The 18,130-nt window shown below is 41.2% G+C and overlaps 1 protein-coding gene across 7 annotated transcripts in view; it reads right to left on the reverse strand.

Moving 5' to 3' along the window:
- abi1a (abl-interactor 1a) overlaps positions 1 to 18,130 on the reverse strand; it is a 37,983-nt gene that overhangs the window by 5,016 nt on the left and 14,837 nt on the right. For 2 of the 7 annotated variants that reach the window (XM_020602400.1, XM_020602383.1), the window contains exons 3-8: positions 13,002 to 13,178; positions 9,943 to 9,957; positions 9,232 to 9,335; positions 8,526 to 8,678; positions 3,017 to 3,117; positions 1,799 to 1,909 (exon numbers count right to left, since the gene is read on the reverse strand). In XM_020602400.1, coding sequence (XP_020458056.1) covers positions 1,799 to 1,909; positions 3,017 to 3,117; positions 8,526 to 8,678; positions 9,232 to 9,335; positions 9,943 to 9,957; positions 13,002 to 13,178 — 661 coding nt within the window. The remainder of the gene's footprint in view (positions 1 to 1,798; positions 1,910 to 3,016; positions 3,118 to 8,525; positions 8,679 to 9,231; positions 9,336 to 9,942; positions 9,958 to 13,001; positions 13,179 to 18,130) is intronic. The other 5 variants (XM_020602425.1, XM_020602410.1, XM_020602435.1 and 2 more) reach the window with 3 other exon arrangements.

Raw genomic sequence — 18,130 nt, forward strand, 5'->3', positions numbered from 1 at the left:
TCTTTCCATGGGCAGGTTTATAAACATCTACTTGAGTGACTGCAGGGGGAGGTCACGACTGAGCACACATCATTACACTGGCTCTCTACTAATAACCACAATCATCTCTTCAAATGACAGTAATACTGTGACAACATTAAATATGCTCAAATATTTAAAGATTATAGATACAGCATGTGAAAAACAAAAACCGAGGGGGAGAGAAGGGGTTAAAGGCTGGTCTGCTGGGGTATTTCGTGTCCACATATCTAGATCACACAGTGTCTCTCAGGAGAGGCCATGCTCTCAGATAGGAATGGGTGGAACTGGAGGAAGTAAAGGATGAGAGGAACACAAGTGCAAATTACTGCATATTGTCACCAGCAGAAGCAATTATAGCTAAGAGAGTACACTGATGGTCTGAGGATAAAACGTGCATGTTTCAAGTGATCTCATTGAAGAGTTCGAGGATTACAGTAGTCACACGTGAGCAACTGGATGCTTTTCAGTCCTGCACAGCGCCGATCTTAAATCATGGACAACATGGAAGTTAGAGCTGCATCAGGTGGTACCGAATGCTCAAGAGCACACCAAATGCTGTTTGAATGTTTCAGAACTTCATTACCCAGAAATCATATCATCGGCTATGAGTGTAGCTGTGCACAATTACTAGTTTCAAATGCGTGGACTAGTTTTAGCCTGTGGACTAACAGATGCTTCCTTGCTAAGAGGAACCTTGGAAACCTTGGTTCTTCTCTGGTGCATACAAAGTACTAATTTACTGTGTCTGATGCTGCTTTAACCACAATCACATTTCTGTGCAAAAGCCAATGCTATTAGAATTAAACAGTCACATACTGTACCTGTGCCAAAGAAGTCTCAGCGTCCTTAGAGTAAATCAATTTTTGATCTTTGCGTAGAAGTTCTGCCAGTGCAGTTTGTCACTTGAAGGGTCTTACAAGTGATTATTTTTCCGGCTGTAAAAATGATCAGCTATTATCTCAGTGCAAATTGCCACTAGTGTTGGATGTTTCCTGAGAAACAGCTCAATGTCAAATGTACATGAACAATTATAGAGACTATGTGGGCAGTAATGAACTTTAGCCATGCTGGGTGAAATGAGACTTCTTTAACAGCTAGTAACAAACCAGCGAAGAGTTAGAAAGTCGAGTCCCACCACCACACCGAGGATTACAAAAACAAAATGAGTGCCTTCTGTATAAGGACCACGTAGTACGTAACCTGCTGTGTATCCAAACAGAAGCGCATGAACAGTCTGTTCACACTGCAAGCAGCTACAGAGCAGGACAGCCAGGAAATCTTGGCTGAGGTCAATAAGTTTATTGGCTGAGGAAAGCTGGCCACAGCTGTCAGTTGTCAGCAGCCAGTCAGATTACCATTCTACCTCATTTTCTTAACAATGGTATTTCTTTTAATGATCAATGCTTTTATCAAGAGAAAATTTGGGAGTGAAATTGATTAGTTTTTCCAATACCTAATTAGCAAGTTGTCTACTCATCCATTTTAGGTACATAAATGCAAAACACTGAATGCAGCTCAACTCGTCTACTCATCCATTTTAGGTACATTAATGCAAAACACTGAATGCAGCTCAACTGACGTGGTTAGAACTGAGCAGTGCCATGATTTGACAAGAATAACCTCTTTGCTTCCAGTGTGTACAGACAGACACCCAACAACACCCACAGCCCCCTTGTTTGTGCCCCTTCATCACTATAAGGTCTTAACAGAAGTGTGTATTTCCACACTCTGGGCAGGAGAGGTGACGGGAGCGGCCGTGGCAACCGAGGAGTCTCACCTATGGGTAACAGTGGTGGTGGTGGTGGAGCAAAGGCAGCCATGCCAGGAGTAAATGGTGGAGGTGGTGGGGGAGGTGGAGGGACTCCTAGGGGAGTGAACATGGGTGGGACTGCAAAGAGTATTTACATAAGTCTGGTGCAGAGTCCGTCCTTGCTGCCTCATGCACTTCTGTTACATAACATCACATCACTTTACTCAAGAACCCTCTGGGGCCGGAGCGTGTCTGTCAAGGCACTGCACTGCTCCACATACATTTGGACACACTCATTTGTGGGTATGGACTGGGTGTTTCCATGGTGACCACCTTGCAGTGAGGATTGTGATTCGTCCTGGTGCTGAGGTAAAACAGCTGCTACATAAACTTCAAACACTTCTTCCTCAGCTCAAATCATTTGCAGAAGTTAAACACAGTACTAACTCAGGCATGTGTGTGGTGTAATGCCATACACCGTTAAGCTTGTGCATAGTTTTACATGAGCCTTGCTGTTCCACTGTAAAGCAACAGCCCTAACACAGCTTGGCCTATTTACACAATAGGATACAGGATCAACTGTGCTTAGAACACAATGGGCCTGCATAATCCCTGTCTGGTAAACACAGGGTTTGTATAGCATTGCCTCATTATTTGCAAATAGTATGTTAGATTTACACCTTGTCAACGCTTATTACCGACATGTACTGTATATTTAAAAAATTTTACTTTTTTCCCCAATGTTTGTTGATCCAAACCTCTAAAAACGCACAATTTTATACTTTGTTTCATCTATGCAGTTATACAGAGATGCACATAGTTGTACATAGTAGTAGTGTTACATATCGTCTATGTAATGTGTGAACAAAAGTCTCACACAAGTATGTGCACTGTGTAAACCGCACAGCCTTGTGTTCTCACCATCTGTCAATGTTTAAACTGTTTATTTTACTTAGGTCAAACAGACCAACTGATAAGAGTTTGAGGGTTTGTATTGCTTTTCTAATAAACATGCATGCTTTTCAGGGCAAAAAAAACCACCTCTGAAATTGCATTCACAGCATGGGAAAAGGCAACACAACTCTAGAAAACCAAAGCTAATGAAAATCCTCAGTGGGTTAGCAGCAGGTTTTATTGCAGCTGGTCGAGTACGGCCCTGCCTTCACTAACAGCAGGGGAGCACTGACTAGCCTGTGGTACCTATTAACTCAAAGCCACTGTCACTGTATGAAGTGCAGTTATCACCTGGTCCAGAGTTGGGGATGGAAGGTGTAGGCACAGCGATGGGAATGACAATTCCACTGCTGCCGCTGTTCTCCCTGCTACTGCTCCCCCCGCTGCTTCCACTGAGGGAGGAGAGAGACAGAAGAGAAAGAGGACATTGGTTTACTCAGGGCCGCCAACTCAGACTGCACAGCAGGTAAAACTGCAGATAAAATAATAAAAAATAAAAAAGACATTTACATTGTTCTTGAAAGGATTCATCAAAACTCAGACTCTGTATTTTCACATGTTCTATTCACATATTGATTGTTTCCATCTGGTGGTTCGTTAGGCCTTGGCTGCAGTGACACCCCAAGACAAAAATTAAACAAAGATGGATTCCCACAAAGATAAATCTGTGAAAGGTGCTATCAAGTAATAATATTTAATTGTTAAAGCTTCATGCTTTCTATCATGAGTCTCTTTGGGTTTTCTGTGATGGACATTTTTCATACTTCCCACAATTTCTTTTATAACAAGTTATCTGTTAGTAGTAAACTACATTGTCAGACAATCCGGTTTCTATATAAACTGATGACATACAAATACCTGTCTCTTCCTCATCTTGAAGGCTTCATTATAGTATGGTGAAAGATTTATTTTCAGAGTTCAACAACAAATCACTTTTCCAAAAATAATCTCGCGGGTCATATCATGGTGTCAGCTTCTTTGGTTACTACCATGTTATACTCATTGGCATAACTGAATTTTGACAGTAAGGCACTGCACCCACCTCTGAAGATATAGGACATTGGGCACTGCAGTAGCCTGTGTAAGCGCCCAGTGTTTGACCCTGGGGTTTGTACATCACTGGCCTGGCTGACTAAATCCCCCCTCCTGCTCTCAAACTCTCTCTAGCTGGCCTTGATCCTCGTTTCTGCTCCAGGCTGTTACTCCACCTCTCCATTTTTCTTCCCTTTTATCCCTGGTTTTACACGGATCCTCCTCTGTACCCCCCCACTATTAACTGCCCCGAAACCTCGTCCTCTCATCTGCTCATCACCTGTAAAGTGATTTCCCATTCTTCTCCCAACCCCCACCCCCGTCTCCTCTGATTGCTTCCATCCCACTGAACCCCTGCTCGCCCCCCTCCATCTCTTTATCCCCTTTATCATTATCTCCCTCTCCTCCTCTCTGATCCAAGTCAGCCCTGGGGCTTTCGAAGCAAATACAGTGCCTTGCGAAAGTATTCGGCCCCCTTGAACTTTGCGACCTTTTGCCACATTTCAGGCTTCAAACATAAAGATATAAAACTGTAATTTTTTGTGAAGAATCAACAACAAGTGGGACACAATCATGAAGTGGAACGAAATTTATTGGATATGTCAAACTTTTTTAACAAATAAAAAACTGAAAAATTGGGCGTGCAAAATTATTCAAATCCACATAAGGGATGACGGCAACATTCATAGATCCTGGAATGCACAATGAGGGGCAATGTTCATTCCTATTACAGAGGCCCACTGAAATTTTTTTGAGGAAAAGCTGTGTTAGACTGCATATTGTTTATAGTAAAGTATTTTTATATACAAATATAAAAATGAAAATGTTTCTGGAGTGGGACTTTAATTAATTATAGAAGTTGTGCAGAAGCTGCCCATAGCTCTACACAGTGATCCATGTGTGTACTGTATGTGTTTCTATGCTGCTCCAAATGAGTCTGTTCTGGTTCAACTTGTCTTATTAAATGAGCTTAAAAATAAAGTGACACCTTAGTTATAAAACACTGAGCAGGCTGTAACACACAAGAGTGTGTGAGAGCATCATGAAGAACAAGGAACACACCAGGCAGGTCCGAGATACTGTTGTGGAGAAGTTTAAAGCCGGATTTGGATACAAAAAGATTTCCCAAGCTTTAAACATCCCAAGGAGCACTGTGCAAGCGATAATATTGAAATGGAAGGAGTATCAGACCACTGCAAATCTACCAAGACCTGGCCGTCCCTCTAAACTTTCAGTTCATACAAGGAGAAGACTGATCAGAGATGCAGCCAAGAGGCCCATGATCACTCTGGATGAACTGCAGCGATCTACAGCTGAGGTGGGAGACTCTGTCCATAGGACAACAATCAGTCGTATACTGCACACATCTGGCCTTTATGGAAGAGTGGCAAGAAGAAAGCCATTTCTTAAAGATATCCATAAAAAGTGTCGTTTAAAGTTTGCCACAAGCCACCTGGGAGACACACCAAACATGTGGAAGAAGGTGCTCTGGTCAGATGAAACCAAAATCGAACTTTTTGGCAACAATGCAAAATGTTATGTTTGGCGTAAAAGCAACACAGCTCATCACCCTGAACACACCATCCCCACTGTCAAACATGGTGGTGGCAGCATCGTGGTTTGGGCCTGCTTTTCTTCAGCAGGGACAGGGAAGGTGGTTAAAATTGATGGGAAGATGGATGGAGCCAAATACAGGACCATTCTGGAAGGAAACCTGATGGAGTCTGCAAAAGACCTGAGACTGGGACTGCGATTTGTCTTCCAACAAGACAATGATCCAAAACATAAAGCAAAATCTACAATGGAATGGTTCACAACTAAACATATCCAGGTGTTAGAATGGCCAAGTCAAAGTCCAGACCTGAATCCAATCGAGAATCTGTGGGAAGAACTGAAAACTGCTGTTCACAAACGCTCTCCATCCAATCTCACTGAGCTCGAGCTGTTTTGCAAGGCGGAATGGGCAAAAATTTCAGTCTCTTGATGTGCAAAACTGTTAGAGACATACCCCAAGCGACTTACAGCTGTAATCGCAGCAAAAGGTGGCGCTACAAAGTATTAACTTAAGGGGGCTGAATAATTTTGCACGCCCAATTTTTCAGTTTTTTATTTGTTAAAAAAGTTTGAAATATCCAATAAATTTTGTTCCACTTCATGATTGTGTCCCACTTGTTGTTGATTCTTCACAAAAAATTACAGTTTTATATCTTTATGTTTGAAGCCTGAAATGTGGCAAAAGGTCACAAAGTTCAAGGGGGCCGAATACTTTCGCAAGGCACTGTACAGCTGGGGTTACCCCACTGAAGGATGTTAGTGGCAGCGGGAGCTCAGTGTCTGTGGGGATAAGGGCTAAACAATACTGTGTCACACCTCTTTTGAGTGAACGCTACACTTCATCCCCTATCTGCATGTTTGGATTCATCCATTCTAATCCCTCCACAACTTTTTACCATTTACATCTCTCACAGCATTTGCTCCCTCTTTGCTCAAAATGCTCACTGTGTATCAAGCAGCGAGCTCCGTCTCTCCTCCTACACCTTCCTGCCTGATTAAGCCGCTACTCAATACAGGGAGCGGTTTATAAATCAACTGTCTGTGGCACAAAGCTAGGCTTAAAAGGTTCCAGCTCATTTGCTCACAGCTGACAAAATTCCTCAAAGCAATAAAAAAAGAGAGGGTTTTCAGTGAAAATGAGGATAAAGTAAAGACCAAATGTAAAAACTACGTGCACAGACATTGTGCACATGACTTGACCTTGTTTGCAAGACTGAAATTTGTTATTGATCCTTTGAATGTGCTTAAATAACCAGAAGCTCATAAAAAGCAGAAGGTAAACATGGGGGCTGCTATAATCTAGTCAAATACATTTTCAGTTCAGGCCTCTTCTTTAAGAATTAGTGTATAAAAGATCATTCATACGTAACCACAAAAATATTTTGAGATTTGGAACTACGCTCAGTCACATTGCCCACACAGGAAATAAGGCAAGATGTTGGCCTCTTCACTACTACCTACTGTGACTATCTGAAAACCACATTTACTTTTTATTTAGGTTAACTATAGTGTTGCATTTATTTGCAGAGGACATGTAACTAACAGTGAACAGGTAACAACTGCTGCAGATACAAGAACTGATCAAGTCTCAGATAAAAATGCATAAAGAAACTTATAAATCTAAACGGTGTGTTTCTGCTTCTCTGTTGTGTATTTCCATAATTTAAATTTATAAGTAAAAATCTTCTCGGTGCAGCTGCGCAGCCACTTGGACTGAATGTTGGACTTTGTACTAGCCTGTTTTGGAAGCAGCCTCACGTTTCTCAACTGGCACAGATTATTTTACACACTGGTGACTAATTAAATTTAATTTATTTTGTAGTATTCTAGGGTTTATTTTTTCCCTTTGTTGACGAGACTGCAGTAGAGACATGACAGTAAGTTATGGGAGAGAGATGAGGAGCAAAATGCAACAAGGCCCTCGATCAGTGCCTTAACCCCTTTGCCACCAGAACATCTTTAACTATTTGAAATTTAAAATGGACAAAGGAAAACTGAACTGGTAAACTGTTATGCTGAAACAAACACAGCTGAGGAAGGTTGATTAGGAAGAACAGCTGGCACAACTTTGAATAAGTGGGAGAAGCAAATCGGGTGCTTCACCATGAAAAGATGAAGTTACACTGGATCGCTAGTTTTAAATAATGTATGCATCTGATGTATGCGTCATCCACAAATCCATACACCATCTTAAATGCATCCTGTTTAGTTTGCATAGTTGAGGCAACCTCATACTAGAAGTATTAGAACAAATTTCATTACCTGGACACTATGGTGATGGTTGCTAAAATAAAGGATACCCATATGACACTGTAATCTTTCCCACACAAAGATACTGGGTAATAACAGGCATCATACAGTAGGAACACACCGATGCCTATATTGAATTTAGACCTCAGTCGAGGTTGGCAGAGACTGAAGAGCTGAATAAGCACAGCTGACTTCGAGCCTGTGTAATCAAATACTGATGCCACAGCAATATTAGCTGAAGCACAGTGCTTGCCTCTGAGGACAGCATCAGTGTGTTAAAGGGACTTTACACCACAAATCACTAAAAATAAACTAAAAAAAAACCTCCTTCTGATTGGTTTGTTGTTGCTCCACACACTGTAATCATTTGATGGCACTAATTATAAGAGCTGGAGTTCATTTTAATTGATTAAAGCTGAAGAAGCACTGAGGAACTTGTGTTAATGGGCAGCTTTGCACACATGCATAAGCAAGAAGGAGAAATTGGGCGAGTGTAGGAAAAATAATAAATATTTATAAGCGTCACAGTCAGCATAACAGGCTTTTTAGTTAATGAAGTGGCTTCACTCACTCATAACTCAAATTTGAGGAGAGCGTCTCCAGTTTTCTCTGTATGGAATTTTCTGGGGAACAATCCTCATGTGTCTGAATACTGCAGTTGACTGTTTTTTTCCCTCCTCATAGGCTTTTACAGATATTAATATCAGAGTAATTTGGGCCATGGTGAGAAGCCCTCCAAGCCTTGTCAGACTAACACTGGATTAACGCAGAAGAGGTGTGAAAGTGCTGAACTAAATGAAGAGATGCGAGTTATAAAACATGGAGGGTGCCAGAGACTGTGTTCTTACATTACTGAAATACTGAGTATACATTTAGAGATGTAGATGGAACACTAACTGATATCTATCCAAAAGTGGAACACATTTTATATGTTAATGCATTTCTCTCCTCTGTTCCTATCTACCTGTGTGTGCGTTGCCTCTGGCTGAGTGATGCTGTGCGTCCAGGGCTGTACTGCTGGCCATGCTGGCTGCCTAGTCGGGCAGGGCTGGTCATGTAGTCGTTGGGCACTGTTGGCGGCTTCACCGGCTCTAGGGTTTTGTAGGACGCGTTGCGTCTGCACCAGCACAAAGATAGAAAATGAAAACCAAACAACAATAAATCAGGGACAAAAATGTAGTGTATACTAGGGCAGTGTAAATTAGGATGCTGTGTGCTAGAGGCTCAACCGAGTACATCAGAGTTTGTCCTTGGAATTAATATGTAATTAGTGTCACCCACTGCTGCTGTGCATGACGTGACGAGTGGCATCAACAGGACATGATGCCTGTTTCACACCAACAGATCAAAGGCTAGCTATGTTTCCAAGTTTTTATTTTTCCTTCACTTTGCTCTCACATCATTTTTGTGATTTTTAACATGTATGAGTCACTGTCACTATCACCACACGTCATGACTAAAAACATGTCCTGGGGCCTCTTCGTGGCTCAGTGGGCAAGTGTTTATTCAGTATGTTATTTTATGTCAGGCACAAATGCCAAAAGCCTAATCTAAAAAAAAAAAAAAAAAAACGACGTACTTTAACTGCACATCCTCTAATTGACCCCACAGCCCCTTTCCCCACTTGTTAATTAGAGGATTAGTCTTGGTGACTAAAACGTAAATCTTACCCAAGGGTGCCACGCCCTGACATGGGGGGGCTCGGTGGCTTCTGTGTCGGCGGGTTGGTCCTCGACAGTGTTCCTCCTCTGATTGATTGATTGTTTCCATGTTGCTGAGATTAGAAGAAAAACCAAATCAGAAGATATTTAACAGACACATTACTTGTGTGATGAAAGTCAAATGTTATAGGCCACCCAGATGACAACTCTTCAACAGCCTAGATGTATATTTCAATAGTAATATTTGAGGGTTTTGTAATGTCAGCCCAGTTTGTGCTTAACTTAGTCACAGGGTAATTGCAGGTCAGAAATCTCCTGGTTGCTTCAACAAGGCCTCTTGCAAAACACCTGTGCCTTAACCAACAACCAACTACAAAACTGACTGGAATCTTGATTTGCTTTACTGCAAATCAAGATTCCATGATATTTGTACAATACTAGCAATATATATGATCTGTCTGGGAAGCCTATAAGCATTTTAAATAAACTACAAAACATTATGGGCAACTACACAACATGTACATATTGACAGTTGGTAAACTGACAAGGAGGGTATTACAAATGCTTCTTCTCTAAAAGGACTACAAGTAGGTTAATGGGGAATAACATGAGAAGTGACAATGGCAAGTACATGTATATAGAACTGCTGTGAAGTGGAGCTGGACGAATCTATCAGCAATACACTGAAGCAAAATGGGTCATGTGACAAACCAGACTTACCTTGGCTTTTAGCCACTTAGTGTGGGTGAAGAAAAAAACAAACAGAAGAGAAAGACAGAAAGAGGTCATGTAAAAAATGTCAACGTCTAAACAAATCAGTAAAAAGTATATGTGAGCAGGAAAAAAAAAGATTCCTTGTTGTATTTACATGAGGAATATTTTTTCACAAGACAGGTCAGTAATGACAAGAGGAAAACACTGCAGCTCCTGACTGCTGCTTTAAACCTACCACACCTAATGCCATAGCCAAGGTGGAGGGAAACCTCAGGGATCTGATGGCAGAACTCTTGTGTGTACGTGAAACTAGCTTTATATTAAAATTGTGACAGACTGTACACAAAAAAGCTATCTCATAATTGGGCTCTCTTATGCTTTGTATTCAAAATATATACAGATGATCAGATTCCTGGTATAAATACAAAAAAAAACAACCTTGGTTAACCTCGGTACTTGTATGGGTTGATGTCAACGAGAATACAAAGGCAGTGTAGCAGTGGGGCTGATCTGCAGTTTGACAACTTCAGAGTCAGGTGACTCATCTACAATGCAGCATCCCCAGTGACCTTTGCACAAAGCATTGTAGCATCACAGGACCATGAGAGAGAAAGCGAGGATGAAACCAAAATCCATGACATGGGCCAGCAGAGGTGATCTGTGCCCATTTAAAAAAACAAAAAAAAAAAAACAACTGTAACCACAGTGGTCACCGTTGTCCAATCAACAGTGATTGAAATCTTAAGGTTTGTAAATTTAAGAGAATGGTGACTTGCCTGACAAGACTGTATAAAGAGTGAGGGAAAAAAAAAGTCAACTTATTTGACTCAAACAAGACAAATATCAAAATTCCCCTTAGACCTGAACTATCCCTTTCAGCTAATCTCAGAAATACACAACTGACACAGTACACTGTGTCAAGGAAATGCAGTTTAATTTCAAAAATAACACCTGACATCATCACCTCTGAACTGAAAAGCCCCACCAACTACATTAAGCATCAGCTGACTGGAAGAATACATTTTATCTTTCATATCAATATTAAAAAGCATCACATCACCGTCTGTCTGCCTTGAACATACATACATACTTAGGACTCCCATTAAAGTATTGATTCTGGTCAATAAGTAAATCATGGCCATGGATATTCTGTACAAGCCAGTCATCAGAGGATACTATATGAATTAACATAGAACACCGATGCCGAGTATTGACCGACTCTTTGAGCTGTGACAAGCACAGATGAGAGGAGGTGACTGACTGCTGTGGACGCCCCATCATATTCACCTACTGCGTGCAGCATAAACAACATTTAAAAAGAAGAAAATCCAGAGGATTAGGCCCAGTGTGACACATAATGTTCTTAAAATAGATGCATCAGTCTCAAAGGAGCCTTGAAGCATCATGGTTTCAGTAACTTGATACTATTGTGCACCCACACTGGGTTCCTCATTTAAAGAATCTCCAATTTAGTCTGACACAGAGAGCCAAAACTGTGGATGATTCACATGGACATCATTAGACATGTTTCCTCCAGAAAGTCCCTGTTACTCTTTATTCCCAGGAACTAAAGCCCATGAACTGGGGTAAAAGACCCTCAGGCGCATTATTTGCATTTCCACAGCAGGGCCGACGCCCAGGGGAGATGAAACTAATTAGTCCACTGACCTAAGGTAGATGTTCACCATACCGGGCGGTGGAGGACAGACTGCAGGAAAACCTGAAATGATCGTTTTTCTGCAAGTTTATGCTCCTTTAACAGGTGTCATTTTTTCCGCCCTCGGTCAAACATCAGCAGAAGCAGATGTGATTCTGTTCACTTCTTCCCCCGTGATTCTGCTAAATCTAGCTGTAATCACTAAATGTAAAAAGAAAAGGTCTAGTTCTCTCCATAGTTCCTAAAGCTGCCTCTAAAGCTTACAAGTTTATACAGCCTGTAGTTTGTTAACCGGTACATAGCCAGAAATGTAAAACAACATTTGCCTTTATGGGTAGCTGCATTGTTTAACTATTTCTGTGGCAACCACAAAGTCACTGCACACGATTGCTGGTCACCAAGAGACAGTTTAAGCACATAAAACAGATACAACATATTATTTTTCTTTAGAAGTGATTTAGAAGAGTCTGGTGAAAATCTGCCCCCTGTGGTAAGAAACCTACTCAAATCAAACACTTCTCCCCATATTATCCCTTCCACCATGACACAAGAATCCAATGCAATTCCCAACACAATAAGTGACACGGTGGCTTTTATCCTGCCTTATCAATGCCTGTAACACTACAGGATGCTAATGGCAGGCCTCTAATCCAATCTGTCTGACAGCAGCAATTGATTGGCTGATAGATGGAGCAGAGGATGTTCAAGGGGGAGGCTGGAGACTGCAAAAGAGCCTGTAGCCATCAGGAAATTATGTTGTTACCAACACTGTCAGGACAATCCAGTGACCCCTAAAGCGAACACTAATGGAAGTGAAAATGTTACACTTGGTTCATCAGAGTTCAACTTGGGAGAGTTTAAAATAAGCTTATTTCCCGCCTTTCATGTTGTACAAATGTGAAAATAAACTACAAATCTAATTTTAACAACATTATTCCTCAAAATCGGTTTAGAGAAACTTGAGAATGAAGTTACGAAGGTCCGCTGGGCTGCAGCGCCTCACAAATTTGCCTCCACTCACTTTTTTCACAACACTAAGAATAAAGCCGTTTTCTGAAAGCTATATGATGTAATCATTTTTTTTTTTAAAGGTCATTTCCACTCTCAACCCATTCCCACCAACTCACACTGAAACATATTCCTGTAGGGTCAGAGGAGTTGCTTTCTGGAGATCAAAGAGGAAGCACAAGAGCTAGAGAGTGAAACAAGAATATGAATCAAAGTGGGAGAGAGGAGGAATGAGACAGGAATACCTTTGGCATAAAAAGCACAAAGAATGAGATGCAGTAGAACAAGAACACAAGCAGAGATGAACAACTGGACTGAGTGCAGAGAAATATGAGTCTGACAATATATCTGAAGTGAACAAAATATGCAAAAATCAGGAAGAAAAAGAACGTTTGCCTACCTTAACACCATGGCCAACATCGTCCAGTACATTGTAGTCAATAGGCTTCCTGATGTACCTGACCGGCCTCTCCATATTGGCTGGTGCTATGATCTTATGTGTCCTCGACGTGTTCTTGTTGGTGGTCAGGATCCCGATCTCCCGCCTGGCCACTTTCTCTTTGTGGATGTCCACTGTCTGTTAATAAATCATAAATTAATAAATAAAAGAATTCCATTATCATTTAGCTAAATGCTATATCTTAATATTTCAATCTGGTGTTATGCTTCTGGAGACCAAGAGTGTTTTCCTACCACCAATGTTTTATAAATACCAATTAGTTTAAAGCTGTATCAGAATCAGCTTTATCGGCCAGGTGTGTTGGACACACGAGGAATTTGACTCTGGTACATCCGCTCTCAATGTGTATGTACATGTGCCATGTAAGGGACAAGTAAACAGTAAACCAGCATAAGACTGTGTAATATAACAAAACAAGCAGTATGAACAGTAAACAATGCAGACAGACAAGGGAATGCTCATTGTGAAATGAGATAAATAGGAATAAAAATAGAGTATTTCATATTTACAGGTATTGCACTGAGGGTTACTGCATTATTAGCAGTTTATTAGCAGACGTTGTACTCTGCTGGTTCCAAATGACGAAAATAATTTTTGAAAACTGAACTCAGAAATAATGTTACTCTTGTACTCAGAGAGATAATGTTCAAATGACACTCAAATCTTCTAGAGACCAGTACATTTGTAAACCGAGCTCTGTTTTAATCACACCACAGAACCGAGAGGAGCCCAGGCTGCAGGAGCAGCCAAACTTCCTCTACGATGAAAGGCTGCAATGTCTGCTGAGGGCAGACCAGTAAAATGATGGTCTCTCACTGGGTGGAAGGAGCCAGCGACCAGTGCCAACAGAGGATTCCTTTCATGCCAAAGGGACCTGGAGCTGGACTCATCTCTGTCTCTTTATCCTGCAGTGTTCCACTGCATGGCAGACTTAGCCATTAAGTATCACTCATCCCAGAGTTCGGGGTTGGCTTGTAGTCCAGTACAACAGTTTCACATGCATCTTCGGACTTCGAGTCTAATTTTAAGTTGTGACATTACTGACATACAAACCTAAAAACTGACACCTCTAGTATCTATAGGGAATGATGCAAAGCAGAATCTTAAAGGACATGCAAGGGCATAAGGAAGTAGATTGCAAAAAATGAGGTTTCAATATTTCATAACAGGCAAAGTTGCTTATACATCATGACTGCCACAGAGATCTCCCCTACAAAGGGAAACATCAGTTCTGTTCCACTGCCCTGCTGTGTATATTTGAAGTGAGAGGGATGACAAAGCTTTGGCTACAGTCCTCTTTCTTAACCTGATCTGGGCTGCCAGAACATAAGAGGATCTTAATATGGGAAAAAATAAAAATAAAAACATCAATGGACGCCATCTTCCCAATGAGGCATCTGAGCCCATGCACAAATAGTCTGTTTTAGCAACACATCAAACTCCAATGTGTAGGAGCGCCGTGCCATTACGATTGGATTTGAGCTAATAGTTAAACTCCACAGCTCAAATGCCCAAATTTCAAACGGTTATAAATTCTGATTGCTTCGACACAACTGGGTCAAAATCTAATCAGTTTGACTTCCATCTGTAGGGAAGTGACACGATTCAGTAAATGTTATGATGGAAGTGAACAGAAGAGGCAGATCTGGAGTAGGGATTAGTACAGTCGTTCTAGGTCTGGTTCACCTCATTATGACTCCAAGATGGCAACTTCTTCTCTGACTGCAATAAAGACCATTCTGAAGACATGGGCCTGAGATAGTTATAATAATATATGGAGAAGCAGGGAAAAGAGCGAAAGCTCCACTTCAAACCACCAAAAGGAACTCCAACTAAAGAAAAGAACCACTGGTGAAATATTGTTTCTGAACTCAGAAAGCAGCTGGTCCTCTATTAAACATAGTCTCCTTATCAGAGAACAGCATGTGGACAGACATCATTGCAGCTGGCAAAGGAAGGAAGTGAGAAGGTGTTGCAAGTTCATCTCCTTCCTGTATGCTGTGAAAATAGCCCCACTGTAGCAGTGTGGGCCAACGTTACACAAGGGTAAATTCAAAGTAATCTTCAGCAACCTTTCACTCAACAAATGATTGCACTCCTGATTGTAATAACTGACCAGAGAACCTCATTTTTGTTTCAGATTCTTGCCATTTTAAGGCTGCACTTGGAAACCTAAGCTATTTTAGAATTCACTGAGGTGAGGCGTGTCACTCCGCAAAACAATGACAAGTTTTTCAACCTGGGCAATCTAAAAAGAGCTGATGGAAAAACATCTGGCAGCTATAGTGTACATGCACTGTGGTCTCATGTGCCAATCTGCCATTTGTTCATGCAAAGGTGATTCTGCATAAATAAGGGGTGGACATTCCTCTGCTTAGGGAGTCCCTATGTATGACTTGGTTTCAAGATAATGCCAAGTGCAGGATGAAAAATATTGTCATAGAAAGACACTGTCTTCACTGTGTCGATAATGGCTCCTCCTGCACTGTTTTGATGTGTCTGACCACATGCTTACTTTAACTGTGCAGGTGTTGTGATTTATTTTAAAATAACACTATCCCTCCCCCCATCTATCATCTTTTTAGACTCGTGGCTGGTAAACCTTAAAATGTAGTACTGGGATCCTTCCCACAGTGAGCCGCTTTGACCTAGCTTCTCTCCCTCATACTAAGTTACACTGTTCAAAAAAGTGGAAGCGTAGGGTAGGGCAGGACTATTTGGGAAACGGGTCACACACTGACAGAATACGTCCTCACATCAGCAGCAAAAAGGGCATACATTTCTCAGGTCAGCCAATCAAAGAGCCAGGGATAGAATTTCAAAGCCTTTGACAAATGTAACTTGACAACTTCCCACCAGACAAACACAAACATTCATTTCCTAGAGGGTGAGGTAATAAGAGACCAGAAAAAAAATGTCTGCACTTTGATAACTTCAGCACATGTGCCAGAAAGAAAAAGAAAGGCTCGAGCTCTTTGGCAGACTGATATCTTCAAAAAAATGCCAGCTATGCACAAACACACAAACGCTGCACAGCATATACAGCAGATGTAGTAGGAAGCTTACACAAAAATGAGAAAAGCCGATGATCAATGATAGAGTCTGACTGTAGACGATTACATGACTTATTGTTTCAGCAAACTGGGAACAAGACATCTTCGTCCTGCTCCTCTCAGATACCACACACACACACACACACACACACACACACACACACACACACACACTGAGTTCCCACGGTACGCTGTCCAAGAACATAAAGACCAACTATTTTTTACTGGCAACTAATATCGCAAACCATAAATACACGATTATGAAGAAAAACATGGCTGTGTTAAAAGGCCATTCCTGGCTGAGAGCTCAGTCCAGAAGTTGGACATTTTCGTTCTATGGAATTTCAGAGATAACTATGAAGCACATGTTTCATGTTCGGTGGTGTTAAACTGTTGTCCAAAGGTCCTTCGGTGGGGGTGCGTCTCTGAGCAGTTAGTGCAAAATGAGGGGACCAGTCTTACATGTGGAGATATCTACTTAAACATCCCTCAAAAACCAGATACCTCTGGTAAATCCAACAACCCATGCGGGTATGATGGAGCCAAAAGCAGAGGTTGCAAGTGTGAAACCTTAGAAAGACCATCTCTTCCACTCTCCCAGCAGAGAAAACAAAACACTGTATTAAAAAGAGACAGGGGAGCATACCAAAGCTGACGCTGTGTTTGATAAGCCAGCACATGTGGAAACACCTAAGCTGACTTTGCCAATCTAATTCTGGGTTAAGGTCAAAACAGCATCCTGACTCAACCCTGAAGTTTATAGAACATAGAGAGTGAGGCCAGACAACAACGCACAAACACCAAAACCAAACTCAGCTAAGGAGAAATACACTGGCTATTTTCTAATTGGGCACATATAAGGAGCTGTTAAAGAAGTTCCTACACAGGGGAGGAGCTGCAAAACGGGGGTGTAATAATTAGATGCATTTGTCGAGTGGCAAAGAATACACTGGTAATAATGATGCTCCTCTGCAGTGGTAAGGGGAAAGAGGGAGAAACCGGAGAGGAAGTAACCACAGAGAAGAGGAACTGCATCCATCACCAGCCATTTCACATCATGATGAATCATTACGAACACACACCGTCACACTGAAGGCATTTAAACTCACAAAGCTGATGCAAGGAGCAAACACAGTCTTTAAGAACAGTAGTTATGAACCAACTAGATGATTCATCGAAGAGAGAGACAAACAAATCAACACCAACTTTGACAATGTGTTAACTAATGGATTATTTACAAAAACCAACATTGTTTTCAGCTTCTCAAATGAGAAAAGCTGCTATTTGTTTTTCCAGTCTTTCCTTTGAGCTGTAAACTGTTTGTCAGACAAAACATCTACATCTTCTCCTTGGATTCTGTGAAACTCTGTTGTGCTATTTCTTGTTCCTTGACATTTTAAAGAATAAACAATTTATGGATTATTTGAAAACAATTAGATTAATCATAAATTAAAATAATGTTGCAGTCTCAAATGGCAGAGGTTTGACAGGTTGTTAATCAGAAACAATACACTTACTTGCAGCCTATTCTGGTTTACATAAATTAACTGAGTGGAGGGAAAAACTGCCTTCAATTTCAACGTTTGTAGATTGTTCTGCTGCTCGCTGACTCCGAATAGCTGCTCAGGAATAAGGGCCAAAAAAATGGCTTCAACATCACAATACATTTCTGCAGCAACTAGACAAATGCATAATAGAAATACAGCATATCATTATCATTCATTGCAGCTGTACTTTGACTTAAAGTCAGACTACTGTATTTCCAGTAAAGAAAAACATTTGAATCCAAAGTGTCCTAAACACTTGACCCAAACTTGCTACTGTGTCTTCAACCATTAAACAACCACTGGCCAGAGGCAGTGGACCACACAGACAGACAACTACAGTCCACTAAAAAGAGAAAGAGGAATGTAGACCAAGTGTAAATATCCAACAGTGACAAAAGGAAATACACATGAACCCTGCAAGTGAGAGAACCCACCCGGAGAAGCAGGACAGAAACCAAAATATACAGTA

The sequence above is a fragment of the Monopterus albus genome, unplaced genomic scaffold (genome assembly GCF_001952655.1).
Source record: "Monopterus albus unplaced genomic scaffold, M_albus_1.0 scaffold3.1, whole genome shotgun sequence".
Classification (NCBI taxonomy): Eukaryota; Metazoa; Chordata; class Actinopteri; order Synbranchiformes; family Synbranchidae; genus Monopterus; species Monopterus albus.